At 39.2% G+C, this 17,847-nt stretch overlaps 1 protein-coding gene, 4 non-coding genes and 1 pseudogene across 5 annotated transcripts; all 6 read right to left on the bottom strand.

Moving 5' to 3' along the window:
* Positions 1–4,674: 4,674 nt before the first annotated feature.
* Positions 4,675–6,778, bottom strand: LOC108707441 (annotated as a pseudogene).
* Positions 6,779–8,155: 1,377 nt separating this feature from the next.
* Positions 8,156–14,651, bottom strand: rpl23a.L (ribosomal protein L23a L homeolog). The gene is made up of 5 exons (XM_018246121.2): positions 14,497–14,651; positions 11,647–11,827; positions 9,816–9,992; positions 9,550–9,619; positions 8,156–8,218 (listed from the first exon to the last, which is right to left on the bottom strand). Exons 1-5 carry the CDS (start codon positions 14,519–14,521, stop codon positions 8,204–8,206), a joined length of 468 nt encoding a protein of 155 aa, XP_018101610.1. The 5' UTR covers positions 14,522–14,651; the 3' UTR covers positions 8,156–8,203.
* LOC121400227 lies at positions 8,918–8,983 on the bottom strand. The gene has a single exon (XR_005965636.1). It is a non-coding gene; the product is annotated as a small nucleolar RNA SNORD42 (small nucleolar RNA).
* On the bottom strand, positions 9,691–9,757 carry LOC121400226. The gene has a single exon (XR_005965635.1). It is a non-coding gene; the product is annotated as a small nucleolar RNA SNORD42 (small nucleolar RNA).
* LOC121400239 lies at positions 11,428–11,501 on the bottom strand. The gene has a single exon (XR_005965647.1). It is a non-coding gene; the product is annotated as a small nucleolar RNA Z17 (small nucleolar RNA).
* LOC121400238 lies at positions 14,097–14,167 on the bottom strand. The gene has a single exon (XR_005965646.1). It is a non-coding gene; the product is annotated as a small nucleolar RNA Z17 (small nucleolar RNA).
* Positions 14,652–17,847: the final 3,196 nt, after the last annotated feature.

The following is a 17,847-nucleotide window of genomic DNA, read 5'->3' as shown; positions in this document are numbered from 1 at the left end:
CCCTGCGAGGCATTCGTACGTCTGGGTAAGGATGAGACCGGAGAAAGAATACACTTTTGATATTTCATTATTTTAATAACTGTCGCTTATCAAATACATATTTTTCACTTCCTGACTACATATGTTTCTGTATAAATGAGGAGGGAGTCTTTACAGCTGCGAGTTGTAGATATTTCTATATATAAATATATATATAAAGAACGTCTGTCTATGTTTGAGAATTATGTAGAATGTAACATGTGCACTTCCGATAATTGTTACTGTATGTATCATAGATTTTAATCACCACCAGCTTGGTAGGGGGGATCATTCCAGTCTTGTTTGTGTTCTGACCTAATTATAGTAAAACTTTTGTGAAATGAAACTGATCGTGTGTGATGTTTTATTTCTATTTTGGGGTAAATGTGGGTTTTTGGCATTAATATAAAAAAATATGATATAAATACCCCATATTTTTGCCTGGGTACACCAGGCAACCTTAAAATAAGTGGCAGGTTCCACCTTGGAAATAGCTTGAATCCAAAAATAATCTAAAATCTGTCCAGATCATGTAGAAGTCAATGGCGGAGGTCCCTCGAACCATTTGAAGATTTTAATAGCCTTTATGATGATCACGTTTTTTTTCAATGGGTTGAAAACTTGAGCAATTCAGGGTTTTTCTCCACCAAAAACTCGATGAATTAAGAGTTTTTGGGTTGTTAACCCCCGACTTCACTGATTCGATTTTTTTTACATTTGAGTTTTTTCTTAAATTAGAAACCATTCGCGTTGTGAGTTCATTCAAGGTCTAAAAAAGTCTTAAGTGATTGTAATCTCCAGTTGATTTGACATCAAATGGATTTAAATACATTAACAGTATAATTATATGTGCATTTGGATTCAAGGTAAACAATGTGCGTGCATGCTTTGGGGCATATAGACTGCAGCAAAATTAGTGTCAGACTGGGGTGTCAGAAGCCATTGGACACCAGCTAATCACTCCACCTCCGCAGAGGCTCCCACTCCCATTTTGAACCCCTTTCCCCAACCTTCCATGGCGACTACAAATCCATTCCCCCTCCCCAAGACCTGGCAGGCAGTGGGCCCCCCCAGGATTTCTTTTGGTGTCCCGCTGGACAAGTCAGAGAGGAATAGTGCTGTCATCCAAGACTACAAGTAGATCGATATAGATCGTTTTTTGGAAAATTAAGAGAATATATAATGGTGCACACTGGTCAGACCTATAAAGCTTTTCTTTATTTGCATCCAGCCGTTCCTCCCTTTACAGTTTCTATCACTTACTTTCTCCTCAAACAACTTCTGTAATGGAGATCTTGATAAATTGCTTTTAAGGGCATATATAGTCACCTGTTGTATGGAAAGGGAAAATCCTCTGCTTTTAAATCTGTTAATAAAAAAAAAAAAGGAATGTATTACCAGGGATAGCAGTAAGCTGGCCATACACTATAAGATCTGCTCGTTTGGCGACATAGCCAAACGAGAGGATATTCCCCCCGATATGCCCACCAACGACAGCGGATTACAACGAGGAGCAATGGGCTCAGACGGGTCGATCGCCTGAAAAATGAAACCTTCTCGATCTATATCGTGGCCAGAAATTGATCGGGAAGCCCCCATACACGATAAGCTGCCAAATTGGTCTAAAGGACCGATAACGGCAGCTTTAGGGGCAAATTTAGTAAAGGGCGAAGTGGCTAACGCTAGCGAAAATTTGCCGATTTACTAACGGGTGCTGGCGTAAATTCGCTAGCGATGTGGACATACTCTAGCGCTACTTCGCACCCCAGATGAAGTTGCCATATGGCGAAGGGACGTAACTACGCTAATTTTTGTGATCGCTACCTCTTGCGCCAGACTTTACTTCGCCACCTCAGACCAGGCGAGGTGCAATAGAGTAGATAGGGATGGTTCAAAAAAAGTTGAAATTCCCAAAAAAAGTCCCAAAAAAATGCTGGCGTCTTTTACTTTTTATAGGGTGATAGGCTGAAATACATCAAATTAGGGTACCCTCCTTCCCTCCTACATTTGATAACGTATGGCACCTAAACTATACTGTGGGCACATGTGTAGGGCATTTGAATACATTTATTAAGTTTCCCTGGCCTTGTGTAGTGTTATGTGTTTTCTGCTGCATATACGGCCATTGTACTTTAACTGCACGCCGTATGCAAATTTCCGATCGCTAGCGTAACTTTGAACCGATGATCGTAACATCGCTACCACAACTTCGCAAACGATCGGTAACTTGTGCGTAACTGCCGATCTTCGTGAATTTGCGCAGCCCTGGCGAATCTACGCCTGGCGAAGTGCGGCAAAGTCAGCGCTGGTGCAACTTCGGAGGTAAGTAAATTTGCCCCTTAATCTGCCCATGTATGGCCATCTTAAAAACAGCTCTGTGATTATAACCACTGCAGAGATAATGGGGTTCCTACCACTTTTAATTTACAAGTATAAATTGGGCACCTAAACTTCACATGTATTCAACAATGAGCTGCAAGTGTGCAAAAAGTTAAAATTGATACTTGACTATATTATAACATTCAAATTAGTATTATAGGGAAAACAGTATAGCTGCGATGTCACAACTATACAATTATAACGTAATGATGTTCTCAACGGGGTTATGTTCTATACCAATACAATATCCATCACTAATAATTGGTTTTTGTGAGAGGACTCCAAAGTGAGCAACAACTAGTATGTCAAGAAGTTGATATCCCTGCTACAAATTGTAACACTTTAACATGTTGGCACTATATGAAGGATAATAAAGATATAGACTCTTCTGCTTTCCTGATGCGTTCTAAGAGGGGAAATATCAGTCACACTGAAGATAATGATTATAGCTGGAAGAGATCAGAGATAGGAGAAATGTAGCAGTTATACCATAATTTATTGACATGACATGGGGAAATATACAAAAGCAGTGATACAAAGGAATACAAAAAAAAAAAAAGTGGACATAGATTTGTCGAATTTCCCACCCTTTTCACAAACCGGTTACATTTGCACCAACTTTACTGTGGCCCATTGTATCCTGAACTGCCGAATCACATTACCATCTTTAGCCATGTGACTTCCACTCCCATCATGGATCTCAACTAGGATCATATACAGTAGCCTAAGATCCCAGTTCCCATGTGTTACTCACTGATCAGTAAGATGGATGCTGGAAAGAGGCACAGCTAAAAGTGGGGCCAACACTGCTGAGCAGCTCTGTAGTTCTGGGCATGGAGTGGGCTGTGTACGGGTACTAAAATGTCCCAGGGCGGCTTTACTTGATTAAATATTTGTCGTTAAAATGACAGTCACAAAGTATTACTTTTGCAACTATAAACAAAAAAGTGATATTTGCTGAAAGCTGTTGTACCAATAACAACAAATGTGTAGCCTTACAGAGCATTTATTTTTTAGCTGGGGTCAGTGACCCTCATTTGAATTATGGAAAGAGTCAGAAGAAATATAAAGAAAGAAATATAAATGAAGACCAATTGAAAAGTTTCTTAGAATGGGCAATTCTATAACATACTAAAAGTTATCTTAGAGGTGAACCACCCCTTTAAGCGAGCTTGGCTTTCTCACACTGCAAATTATCCTATGCCCTGTACTAGTTTCATAACCAAATATGACTGCAATTAGTTTTTCCTGCTTGAATGGTTTTATAATTTAGAACAGGTGAGAAAATACCTCATTATAAAAATCTGCTTTTAAAGGACAAGGAAAGTCTTTGTATACTAAACATAAACATGAACTTACTGCACCACAAGCCTAATCAAACAAATAATTTATGCTTTCAAAGTTGGCTACAGGGGGTCACCATCTTGTAACTTTGTTAAACATCTTTGCAAGACTAAGACTGTGCACATGCGCAGTGTGGTCTGGGCTGCTTAGGGATTGTCATAAACAAAGCTGCTTGAGTTCTGCATGGCTGGGAAGTAAGGCGGGGGCTCCCCCTGCTGTTCATAAGTATGATTGTTTCCCTGCTCAGCAGTTAGGGACCATCTGACAATTCCTTTCCACAGCAGTAAATGAAGGGAGAATTTCAGGTTTCTTATAAAAACGGTACAGATTTTTTAATTTAAGTATATTGGAGATAGGTTTCTTTTTCAGTAAAGAAAGTAAAAATGGGATTTTATTTTTTTGCCTTTCCTTGTCCTTTAGGTTGCACCTACAAATATGTAACATTTTTATACTGCTGTGCAGGGAGAGTAATTAAAGAGTCAGAACTTGAAAGAAATACCTAACCAGTCCTCTCTATAAACTCTTTTTGCCAATGGCTGTTAGGTGCTGCTTCTGAACTACAGCTCTGAACTACAATATCCAGCATGCCTTAGGTGTGGATGAGTTGGGATCTCATTAAAGGGGCCATTCACCTTTAAATCAGCTTTTAGTATGATTGGGAGGTTGATATTCGGAGACAATTTGCAATGGTTTTATTATTTGTGGTTTTTGAGTTATTTAGCTTTTTATTCAGCATCTCTCCAGTTTGCAATTTCAGCAATCTGGTTGCTAGAGTCCAAATTACCCTAGTAACCATGCATTGATTTGAATAAGAGACTGGCGTATGAATAGGAGAGGCCTAAATGGAAAGATGAGTAATAAAAAAGTAGCAATAGCAATACATTTGTAGCCTTGCAGAGCATTTGTTTTTAGATGGAGCATTTGAAAGCTGGAAAGAGTCAGAAGAAAATGGCAAATAATTATATAATAATTAATAACTATAAAAAAGACCAATTAAAAAGTTAACAACTCTATAACATCTTAAAGGTGAAGAACCCCTTTTACAAACACACCACGTTCATTCATCATGAATTTAAGATACAATACTAAAGATACAATACTAGCTCAGGATGGAAAATTATAACTTTAAAATATGAATATTAATGTCTGAAATCAGGATGTGAAAAAAACTTAAAAATAAATGCTGTTTAAACTTTTTTTTCACATTTTTAGTGACATCATGGTTTAGGGCTTGATTTATACTGTATACCATATCTACTGTAACTTTCCATCTGAAAGTGCTTTGTCTTGGGCAACCTCCCACCAATAGAGTAGTTCAGCAGCACTCGCAGGTGATGGGGTTTAATGTCTGATGGGGATAGGGTGATTTCCCCAGTTATGTCCGTGTCCTGTTCCACATGAACCTCTTCATCCAGGTACAACAATGTCTTGTTTCCAGCGTGTTTCCTCCCCATATGGGGATGTAGATAAAGTTTGTTCCTTTTACTGGAAATGTCAGCGAACCAGACTATGAATCCATGCAACAAAGATGAGCCGAAGAAGCTGAACTGGAATGAGCCATGAAGGTTTCATACCTCCCTCCTGCATAGAGATGTTTAAATCTAGAGAGGTGAATTGTACAGGGAAAGCAAGTACATCCTCGGGTGATACCAAGTTGACAGCCATTTCCTTATTCGTAATACAGGCATGGGCAAAGGGTCGCACGGAGCTTATGTCTACGCCATACAGGCCTTTCACCTCATTCCAGACAACTCTTGACTGCACGGTTGTTAATGGGAGCGATCAAGAGATCGGCACAAAATGGCAGGAGAAGCACTCCTGGTTTCAGCCACTTGTTGACTCAGACAGCAGCACCCCACCAATCACCTGGGACGGCAATAATGCCGCTCTTGTAACAGATTTATATGTTCTATACACGTTTAAATGCAGTAGCCAGGATGAATAGAAGTATTGTACTTCTATACTGGCTTAAACGCACCACCAAGCAGTATATGCAGTCCTATGAAAAAGTTTGGGAACCCCTTAATTCTTTGGAGTTTTGTTTATCATTGGCTGAGCTTTCAAAGTAGCAACTGCTTTTAATATATAACATGCCTTATGGAAACAGTAGTATTTCAGCAGTAACAGCATTTATTGGATTAACAGAAAATATGTATGATAAAATTAGACAGGTGCATAAATTTGGCCACCCCAACAGAGATATTATATCAATACATACTTGAGCCTCCTTTTACAAATGTAACAGCCTCGACAACTCCTATAGCCTTTGATGAGTGTCTGGATGGCAGTATTTTTGACCATTTGTCCATACAAAGTCTCTCCAGTTAAATTTGATGGCTGCCGAGCATGGACAGCCTGCTTCAAATCATCCCATAGATTTTCCATGATATTCAAGTCGGGGGACTGTGACGGCCATTCCAGAATATTGTACTTCTCCCTCTGCATAAATGCCTTTGTAGATTTCCAAGTGTGTTTAAGGTCATTGTCTTGTTGGAATATCCAACCCCTGTGTAACTTTAACTTTGTGACTGATGCTTGAACATTATCCTGAAGAATTTGTTGAATTTATCTGATCCTTGAATTCATCATGGGTCCCAGTCCCTGAACTAGCCACACAGCCCCACAGCATGATGGAACCTCCAAATTTAACATGTAGCAGGTGTTTTTCTTGGAATGCGGTATTGTTCTTCCGCCATGCAAAGCACTTTTTGTCATGACCCTAACTAAAAGCACTTTGCTCCAAAATGGCTGGCTTGTGTAAATGAGCTTTTGCATACAAGCGACTGTTTGTGGCGTGAGTGCAGAAAGGGCTTCTTCTCATCACCCTGCCATACAGATGTTCTTTGTGCAAATTGCACTGAATTGTAGAACGATAGAACGATGTACAGATACACCATCTGCAGCAAGATTTTCTTACAGGTCAATGGAGGTGATCTTTGGGTTGTCTGTAACCATTCTCACAATCCTCCCCAAATGCCGCTCCTATATTTTTCTTGGCCTGCCAGAGCTGGGTTTTACAGCAACTGTGCCCTTCCATTTTCCGATTACATTCCTTACAGTTAAAACTGACAAGTTTAATCTTCTGAGATCGCTTTTTGTAGCCTTCCCCTAAACCATGATACTGAACAATCTTTGTTTTCAGATCTTTTGAGAGTTGCTTTGAGGGTCCCATGTTGTCACTCTTCAGAGAAGTCAAACAAAAGCACAACTTGCAATTGGCCACCTTAAATACCTTTTCTCATGATTGGAAACACCTGCCTGAAGTCCAACCAATTTGGTGTTGCCAGTAATCAGCATGGAGCAGTTACATGCATTCATACAGCCAGTTTTTCACATTTGAGTTAATTCAATACAAATGAATACTGATTCACTAAAAATAAATCTTTGTACAGCAAACACCCCAGTACTCAGACGTTCCTGAGAAATGAAAGACATACCACTGTTATCTTTTTTGTGGAAAGTGGAGTTAATTATGCAGGCTGAGAGGGGTTCCCAAACTTTTTCATATGACTGTAGTATTATATACTTTTATAAATGCAGCAGCAAAACAATGAATTCTGTCCCTCCAGGTGCTGGTTTCACAAGTAGCAATTACTGTGCTGTGAGCTTTACCTATCCCTTTTCCTTACTCTGGCTATAAGGCAGTACAAGTACTCAACTACACAGATTCCCAAACATCACTCTTGGACTCAATAAATAGTGACAGTCTATGAGATATTACAGCAACCCATCTGGCATTTGCCAGAATCTACAGATTGCTAGTCCAGACCTTCTTACTTAAACAGTATATTGTGGATTAGTTCACATCCCTACTCAATGCAATTTGTGAGCAAAACTCGGTTAACTTGATATACTTCATTTAATATAGCCATGATGCTTTATAGATAAATACATTCATTTAAAGGGCATGTAAAGTCTAAAATAGAATAAGGCTAGAAATGCTGTATTTTGTATACTAAATGTAAACATGAACTTACTGCACCACAAGCCTATTCAAACAAATAATTTATGCTTTCAAAGTTGGCTACAGGGGGTCACCATCTTGTAACTTTGTTACACATCTTTGCAAGACTAAGACTGTGCACATGCTCAGTGTGGTCTGGGCTGCTTAGGGATCATCATAAACAAAGCTGCTTGAGTTCTGCATGGCTGGGAAGTAAGGCGGGGGCTCCCCCTGCTGTTCATAAGTATGATTGTTTCCCTGCCCTTTAACTCCTTTATTATGATCACTTGTGCTTACGAGTTTGAACCTGCATGTTATACAAGCGTGGGTACCTTAAAATGTTGTTTTGCATTGTATGACATATGCCTGATATTGGAGGAGGGGGGGGATCTGCATGTCCATTGCAGGAGTATGTGGATTGTAAATTGTATGAATACTTTTTATGTATATAGAACACGGAGCACACACAGATGGGCAGAAAAAAAGTTTTATTTCTGTACAGTTTCTTAAGATGCAGGTTTAGATGATGCCAATCTGTAAAATAAAAATAACATTAGATTATAAACTAGAAAGAGTAAGGTATAAATTCATCAATTCTAGCATAATCCTTTGTAACCTTAAAAAATTATGGCATAACCAACTCTGATATAGCAAAGCATGGAGCTAAAAGACATTTTGTAGCATAAACAGCATAAGATTTGTGGATAAATTAAGGGGGAAAATTATAATTTTACATAAGCTTTATCACACAAAAATAAGAAACTTCTAAATTCAACCAATTAAAAATTCAGTAGTGTTTGATATAATCAAGTTTATCTTGACTATTCCTCTCTCAGCATTTGTTTCTCTTTATTCTGTCTTCATACAGGAGTTGGGTGTCAGATTTTGGATGGCTCCCTTTCCAAGCAGATTTATTAGAACTCAACTAAAATAACCTATTCAAGTACAAACAAAATAACCGCCTTTGACACAAATTCTGCATGTAGAGAGTATTTCTGGTGATTTTAATAGAGTGAGCTCGAATACATCTTTCTTCTAGGCAAAAAGATATTTTGGACTTAGCAGTCATTTCAGATTTTTAATTGATTATATTCAATGAAGCTTATATTAAATTTTCATTATAGTTCCCCTTTAATCTTGGTAAGCTAAAACAGAGGCACATTCTGCATAAATGTACAGCTGTTTCTTATGCTATAGATACTGGCCAAACAAATAAATGCTTGCAGTTATACTGTGCATCAGTGGTTCCTTTGAGCTCATCAAAGTATTCAGTCCAAATAACATTTTCATCATTTGCAAAGTTTAAACTGCAGAAGTTTGGCAATGGCTGATCTACAACACAATTTTTAGAGGCACATTTGTCAATTTCAAATTCATGCGAGTTTCTAAAAACACCCCTAAACTCCCATAAATTTGACATTCAACCAATCGAAATTTAAAAAAAAAAAAAAACTAATTTTTTAAACTCTAATGAATGGAATAGACCTGAAAATCTAATTTCAACAACTCAATTTGACCGTCAGGAAGGCTACAAACCACTCAAAATTGATCCCTGGAGCTCTCCCATAGACTTAAAACAGCAATTTGGCAAGTTTTTAGGTGGCGAATAGTCTAATTTGAGTTCTTAAAAAGGCCAGAGTATGATAAATCTTGAAAATCAAATACTAATATTTTTTGTTTTTTAAAACTTGAATCTAATTTGAATAACTCCCTAGTCGAACTTAACAGTTTTGACCATAAAAAAATTTCAAATTTTCAATTTGATCCTTGATAAATCTGCCCCATAGTGTTTGAGGACCGTGAGTGAATTAATTTACAGAAGCCAATCATGGGAAGTGCTCGAGTATTGAATTCAAAACAGTTACCTTGTTTGCAACATCCAAAGCATCGTAATCTGGAGCCAGGCGGACGTATGCTTTCTTTTCACCATCAGGCCTATAACACAAGGAACAATGGTTAATACAAAAGAAATGCAAGGGAGAACACTTTGTTTTACATTTTAACTTGCGCATCAGTGGTTCCTTTGGAAACATCAAGATTATCAGCATTAATAAAGTTTTCCATCATACGCACAAGAACATAGGTTACCCAATTCCTAAACTTATGCACTTCTACAGCATATCCATTTTACCTGATCAAGGTGTTCACTTTTTGAACATCAATGTCATAGAGTTTCTTTACTGCCTGCTTGATCTGGTGCTTGTTTGCTTTGACATCAACAATGAAAACCAGAGTGTTGTTGTCCTCAATCTTCTTCATGGCTGACTCAGTGGTCAGAGGGAACTTGATAATAGCATAATGATCAAGTCTAAAATATTAAAAACATATGTATTTAGTTGACAAGGCAACAACAAACTTAAATTATGATAATCTGTAAAAATGAACGGATGTAAAGTTACTTAGGCTGCTTTCACTTTTGCAATTTCTGAGACATCTGTATTAGACTGACCATGGCAAGCTTTTGGCTCCAATTGAGAAGTTGCAACGTTAGGGTTAACTGAATACAGGCCATGCACAGATAGTTGGGGTGGCCAATACCCTTCAAAGAGAGTGGCTGGGCTGAAGCCTAACAGTACAAGATTGATTTTGTAATTTTGAGTTTAGGTCCACTTTAATTTAAATCAAACGTTCCTACAAGTTGCAGTGAAAGGTTTAAACAATACTGCATTGCCCCCCCCCCAAGATAATAAGTTACATTAAGACACACTCATGCATACAAGTAGCTCGACCATTTCAAAGAGGAAATTCCACCTATAAAGTTTCAGCAATTTTTATTCATGCTCTTTTCTGGCCTTGATGAGCATGCAAGTGAAAAAGCTGTTGGGATCACTGTTCCCTACAACCAAAACAAAAGCGAGGCTTCATTATTTGTTGCTCATCTTACTATTCAGGTCCTCAGCAATTCATATTCTATTGTGTGGCTAATTATTCCAACTGCTGCCAAGTCCTTAGGACTAATTAATCCTTAGCAACTGAACAGAAGTTAAAGTGACAACTGTACAACAGAAAAAGTCAAAACCCCAAAAATAAAAGTTAACTGCAAATAGTCTACCTCAGTGGTTTCCATAGTGTAGGACTAGCTCACCTTTGCAGTCTCAGAATGAAGGCCAGTTAAGAGAAAGCATTTGGGAAAAATGTAGATTTGTTAGACTATGGGCTGAGCAGGCTGTCAGATTCAAATCAATGGAGCAGGGTTGCAGGCAGAGAGCAGCTGCAGCCTTCAGCCTGTGTGCCCATAGCCTTAAGGTGGCCATAGACTCAAAGATCCGCTCGTTTGCCCGATATGCCACTAACGGCATGGCTATATCGGGGGTAATTCGATCGTTCGGCCTACGATGCACCAAGGGGCTCCGAGGGGGTCGGTCGGTTAAAAATCAAACCTTCCCGATCGATATCGTGGCCAGATATCGATCGGGAAGACCCGTCGGAAGCCCCCATACACGGGCAGATAAGCTTTCAAATCGGTCCAAACGATCCAATATCGGCAGCTTTATCTGCCCGTGTATGGCCACCTTTATTGTAGATAATAGCAGGAAGCCCATTAGGGAATACAATTGAATAAAACAAATGACGTGGGACTGCACAGACCCATAATCCGGCCAACTATCCAATGTGACTGGAACCCCCCTGCACTACTTAGTGGGGAAGCCCAGCCATGTGTTACTAGTTAATACATATAATCAACAACCTCTCTTTACAGATACACAGCCAGAAGGAAACATGGACTGTGACATGGGGGGGGGGATACATCAGTTAATGAATATCCAATCACAGGTTTTCAGGCTTTGATCGCTATAAACATCACATCATCTGTTCCCCCAATATTTTACAGAAAATAAAAGTAAATGCAACATATATATATATATCATTAGCCAAGCGTATGTACTGTTTTTACCCTTGTGTATAGCAATCTGTGTCTCACTGCAGCAACCATGCACAGCAATGAAGCCGTCAATACATACTTGTTCCTTGTGGGGGCACTCTTTCTGGGATACTTGGGTTGCCTCCTCAGTCTCAATGTTTTCGGTCTCCTGAAGGTTGGAGAGGTCCTGATTTTCTTTTTCTTGTGACTGTGGACTCCTTTCAAAACAGCCTTTTTGGCCTTGAGGGCCTTGGACTTAGCCTCAGTCTTTGGTGGGACAGCTGAAATACAAGGATAAACACATCGGAATTGATCAATTATTATGTGACTAACCATAGGACTGGGAAAAGCCACCAGCACATCCAAAAACCATCCAAAGGCCTGGAGAATTATTTCTACCATTTCCCTCAAGTGGAGATCATTAGGGGACTAAATCAACTCCATCATTGCTGTGAACTCTGCAGAATGGAAAGCAGCACATGGAGCAGTAACAGACAGACCAGAGTGTATTTGACACACAGATTCACCGGTCACAGGTATATTCAATAGCTAGCTTTGCTCTTCGGTAGTATTCATAGCGATCACAAGTAGTGAGGCTTTTCTCGGTTGTTTACCCTGAGGGCATAAGTACAAGTTAAGGGTCTGGCCACACAAGCAGATTCGGGGAGATTATTCGCCCCAGCGACAAATCTGGTCTTCTTCGGGGCGACAATCTACCTGAACTGCCTTACATCTGCCCTCCACCGGCTAAAATGAAAATCGCCTGTGGGAAGCCACACACATCGCTTCGTTTTCCCGAAGTCGTCTGAAGTTTCCTTGTGAGGCAACTACGGAAAACGAAGCACCGCATGTGCCTTTTGGGAGATTGTCGACCCGAAGGAGAGGATATTTGTCACTGGGTCGACTAATCTCCCCGAATCTGTTCGAGTGGCTTGACCCATAAGGAACTGTAACAACAGAAATTTAAAGCATTTTACAGAAAGGACACTATAATGTAGTGTGTTGTCCTGCACTGGTATAACAAACATTTGCTTCAGAAAGACAACTATAGTTTATACAAACAAGCTGCTGTGTAGCCATGGGGGCAGCCATTCAAAGCTGAAAATGAGAAAAGGCACAGGATACACAGCAGATAACCGATAAACTACTTTACAATGGAAGTCTTCGAATGTATCTATTATCTAATGTGTATCCTTTACTTGAATGGCTGCCCCATGTTTATAATAAACTATAATATTTCTGAAGCAAACACACCAGTTTCTCCAGTGCAGAGCAACAGTACATTATTTGGTTATTACTTTAAAACAATTTAACTTTTTGGGGTTACAGGCTTGAGCCCCAATCTAAACCAACTGTCAACCTACAGAGTATGAGCCCATCCCCAAGCCTATCATCACTGATAGAACATGGCAGTATCACAGCACATGCACAACCTGCAGACACATCGTGCTACTCTGTGAGCAAACTGCACCTAGAGTGCAAGGGAATGTGCCAAAACCATAATACACTGTCTCTCCTATATTCCCTTTACTATTCTTAATTTATATAGCCACAACAGATTTACAATACCCCCTTAGGAAACTAGTAGTACAAGCTCTCCACAGTGCAACGGTGAAACTGTGCCTATCAATACATGGATCATTCCATTTAAGGGGTTGTTCATTTTTAAAGCAACTTTTAGTATGATTTTTCATTATTTGTCTTTCTGAGCTAATTAGCTTTTTATTCAGCAGCTGTGCAGTTTTTAATTTTAGCAATCTGATTGCTAGGGTCCAAATTACCTTAGCAACCATGCATTGATTTGAATAAGACACTGGAATATGAACAGGAGAGGCCTTATTAGAAAGACGAGTAATAAAAAGCAGCAATAACACATGTGTAGCCTTACACAGGGTTTGTTTTTAGATGGGGGTCAGTGACCCCCCCTTTTGAAAGCTGTAAAGAGACAGAAGAGAAATAATTCAAAAACTATAAAGAAAAAATGAAAATTTGTCTAACATAAGTTAACATACCTGACCATCTCTTAAGTGAAATTTAAATTAGAAATAAAATCGGCAGTTGCTAAAAGATAGACAAGTGTCACATGCACAAAGACCTGTGGGAAATACACAACTTCCCTATGTACTAAGTGATCCGGCTCTTAGAGCAGTGATCCCCAACCAGTAGCTCGCGAGCAACATGTTGCTCTCCAACCCCTTGGATGTTGCTCTCAGTGGCCTCAAAGCAGGTGCTTATTTTTGAATTTCAAGCTTGAAAGCAAGTTTTAATTGCATAAAAACTAAGTATAGTGCCAAGTAGAGCCCCTTGTTGGCTGCCTGTCAACATAGGGGCTACCGAATAGCCAATCACAGCCCTTATTTGGCACCCTAAGGGACTTTTTCATGTTTGTGTTGCTCCCCAACTCTTTTTACATTTGAATGTGGCTCACAGGTAAAAAAGGTTGGGGACCACTGCCTTAGAGGTACAAAATCATTGTTAGGCGATATAAAGAGGCTGTCACGTGTGCTTTAGGCTGAGTTCAGTGTATAGAGAGGGTGGGAGAGCTTCCCAGGTGCATCAGTGGTAATAGGGTTGGAATCATCAGTCTCATACTTTGATCGCTTTACAACATCATTTGCACCAAATCTTTCCTACCGACACCGCACATATAGTGCATGTAAAACGTGCCAGTCTCTATGGCTCTTTTGTAATGTTTTGATCTGTGCCTATAACAGCGGTATATCATCATCATCATCCACCCCAGGCAGGACAAGCGTTCCGTAGAGCCAGATGCACATGCGGTTGCGCCGGTTCTCGCCACCCAATGTATTTGAGCTTCTGCGGAAGCCAAATCGCTATAACACAACCCGTGTGGCCCCCTTGGCATCTAGAACACAACGTAACGTGCCCACAGAGCAAAATATACAGCACAAATGCAACGTATAACTCAATCATTCATCGTGGCCCTCACCTTCCTTCTTCGCTTTAGGAGCCATCTTAGGCAAAAGGAAGTGCGAGGGGTTTCTCACGCAATATTACAGGGAGTAGCGCCGAAGATTCTCGCGATGACAAAGCGTCGAATCCAAAGGCACCATGGGAGTTGTAGTTTTGCGTGTTAAATGGTCTGCACAGTGTTATCGCGAGACCCTGCAACGCTACGTTACGTTACGTCAGCTGTCCTAATTACACAGCTACAGTATGGAAGCGCTGGGATATTTCTTTACTACTACTACTGTCAGTCATAAATAAAATATGATCTCTTCAATTACCATTATTATAAATCTGTTTATCATTTCACACACTGAGGGGGTTATTCACTAAAACTCCAATTTATGTGGACCAAACTCCCATCCATGATTTTATCTCATTTATCAATAAAATAACTCAAAAGCATGCCTCCCAACTGTCCCTTTTTCGGAGGGACAGTCCCTCTTTTGACAGCTCAACCTGCAGTCCCTCATTTGTACTGGAAAGTCCCTACTTTCTCTGCACTGAACAGCCAGAAAAAGAAACAAAGTTTCTAACTTAATTGGCTTTTAGCAGAGAGCACTGAACAACTAACATGTTCAAATAAGATACTTTTTAACAATTTTTGAGACACAAAAAAAAACAGTTTAGATAATTAGAGAATTATTTTCAAACTTTCATAACCTGCCAAATTTTGTAAAATGAACATGGTAATTAGGGGGTGTGGCCACAGAAAGGGTGTTGTCAAAACATTTGCTGCGCTACATGCAAAAAAATAGTTTGTCCCTCTTTTTACTTCCAAAATGTTGGGAGGTATGCAAAAGTCAGGTCAGAAAAGACTCAATAAAATCGAGCAAAAACTTGAATCGTATTCATTTTCAGATTTGACATAAATTGATTGTTTTCAGGCCCGGATTTGTGGGGAGGCCACAAAGGGCTGGGCCTAGGGAAGCAAATTATTAGGGGTGGCATGCCACCCACTTACTTCCCAACTGTTCCATTTTCAGAGGGACAGTCCCTCTTTTGACAGCTCAACATGCAGTCCCTCAGTTGTACTGGAAAGTCCCGTTTTTCTCTGCACTGAACAGCCAGAAAAAGAAACAAAGTTTCTAACTTAATTGGCTTTTGGCAGAGAGCCCAGAACAGCCACAACAGAAGATAAAATACATTTGTAACAATTCAAATGTATCTAGATAATCAAATAAGTAATTGTAACAATATAAGATAACAGATCCCTTGGGAAAAGTTAGACTTACAGCTTAAAGAGCAATTCGCCTTAATTAGCAAAACTGTAATAACTGAAAAAAAAAACACAGAAATATTTTCAAGCTATTATATAAAATATAAATATATTTTATATATTTGTATTGTATTTACTTATCTATATATCTATATATATATATCTATATATATATATATATCTATATATATATATTTATATATATATATATATATATATATATATATATATATATATATATATATATATATATATAATTTCGAAGCAGACAGCACCTCATGTCAGGTAAGCCATTTTGTGGCTGCCCCTGTGCAACGGAAAAAATTAGTGTATAATTCAATCAATTGAATTATATATATATATATATATATATATATATATATATATATATATATATATATATATATATATATATATATATATATATATATATATATATATATATATATATATATATATATATATATACATGTGCAAAGGCTTGGGCACACACTGTAAGTACGAATACCTGGGTGCTGAACAGGAAGAAATTAGTATATCCACTCACAAATGCTGACGCACACCAGGATTTTTCTTCAAATGGTTAATTTTATTTCAGAGAGTATATATATATATATATATATATATATATATATATATATATATAAATGTACGCAGTACTTTATAAGGCATAGACACAAACAGGGGTATAGTTATTATTATAAATTAAACATTGAGAATAAATATGTGTTTAGAAGTGGAAATTCTCCTCTTAACGTTACCAGAGGGGGGTTTTTGCCACCCCTGGTAATTGGGCACTTTTACTGCCCCTTGAGGAAAGTCTCTCACCTTTCCTCATGGCAGGAGTGGCCCTGACCCCAGCCACACCTCATTATCACAGACTCCAGACCAGGGTCAGACTGGGCTGGCGGAATACCAGTACAAGCAACCCAGTGTGCCCCGCTTTTATGTGCCCCACCAATTGACCTGATGCTCCCCCACCATTTACAGCTTCCTTTCCACACTGGTTATGGAGCAAGAAGTAGGTATAATAAGGTATGTGGAGCAGTGCTTTGTGGGTGGTAAGGGATAGACGGACGCCAGGATGGGGGCCCTGAGGTCACACAGGGGGCCCTTCCGATTATAGCTCTGGTGGGCCAAGGAGACCCCAGTTTGATGCTGCCCCAGACATGATCTGGCTAAAGCCTGCCCACTCCACAACAAGCCCTGTTCATTCACAACCACAACAATGAATCACATTTTTCTGGCTTTTTTTTGGGTTCTTTGCCACAGGGCTCCTGACTTGAGTACTCCCAGCCCCCTCTAATGACAGACATGGATATAGAGCTGGAATCAAATTAAAACAACATTATTGATGCAGCATGCTCTGGCATGTTCATAGCTCCTTATTGAAGAATCTGGCACTTTTGTATGGGTGCAATTATACTGGAATGCCTGATAAAATTGCAGCACTCGGTATAAAAAAAGTGCCAAATTCCCCCTGGATATTTGTGTGCAGTTGTAGAGCCATACATAATGTAACTTACTTCCCAGCCCCCCCCACCTTAAAGGAGAACTACCACCAAAACTAAAATTTAACTCAACTTTACAATATACATTCAAGAAAACTGTTCATCCAGTGGATGACAAAATGTTTGCAATTGCTTTTCCACATAATTATATAGTAATGACCCTGAATCTTCTGGCGGTGGTATCCATGGTTCACGCCATTATCACTTGGAAATGGGCAGGGAACACAACAGGGAGTATGGCCAGCTGAGCTGGAAATCACTTTAAGTAAAATTATGGTTGCCACCTTTTTCAGAAAAAGATACCGGCCTTCCTATATATTTATCTTTTTTCCCTATTAATAACATTGGGATCAACCATCATTTTAACCGGCCAGGCCGGTAAAATACCGGCCAGGTGGCGACCCTAAGTAAAATGCCTGTTTTTTTGTAATGTATTTGCAACATATTTTGCAATGAAAAGCAGTACTGTCCCCTTTTGCACTGCTGGTTCTGACTCAAACCATGTAGCAGATAAAAATACTCCTGCAGCCAGGAATTCCCACAATAAATTGCATGCTTCTTTGCTGGTTTGTAACTCCACTGGCTTTTGCTACACTGTTGTTTT

Source organism: Xenopus laevis, chromosome 2L, assembly GCF_017654675.1.
Source record: "Xenopus laevis strain J_2021 chromosome 2L, Xenopus_laevis_v10.1, whole genome shotgun sequence".
NCBI lineage: Eukaryota > Metazoa > Chordata > Amphibia > Anura > Pipidae > Xenopus > Xenopus laevis.
Note: the sequence above shows the minus strand (reverse complement) of the source record. Positions and strands in the feature narration are given on the sequence as shown.

What these genes read in the sequence shown, in the direction of transcription:
- rpl23a.L (XM_018246121.2), bottom strand. Translation starts at nt 14,521, where the DNA reads ATGGCTCCTAAAGCGAAGAAGGAAG. An exon ending in TCCTAAAGCGAAGAAGGAAG is followed by an intron (nt 11,828 to 14,496) that starts GTGAGGGCCACG and finishes CTTGTATTTCAG; the next exon opens with CTGTCCCACCAAAGACTGAG. An exon ending in AGTGCCCCCACAAGGAACAA is followed by an intron (nt 9,993 to 11,646) that starts GTATGTATTGAC and finishes TTAATATTTTAG; the next exon opens with ACTTGATCATTATGCTATTA.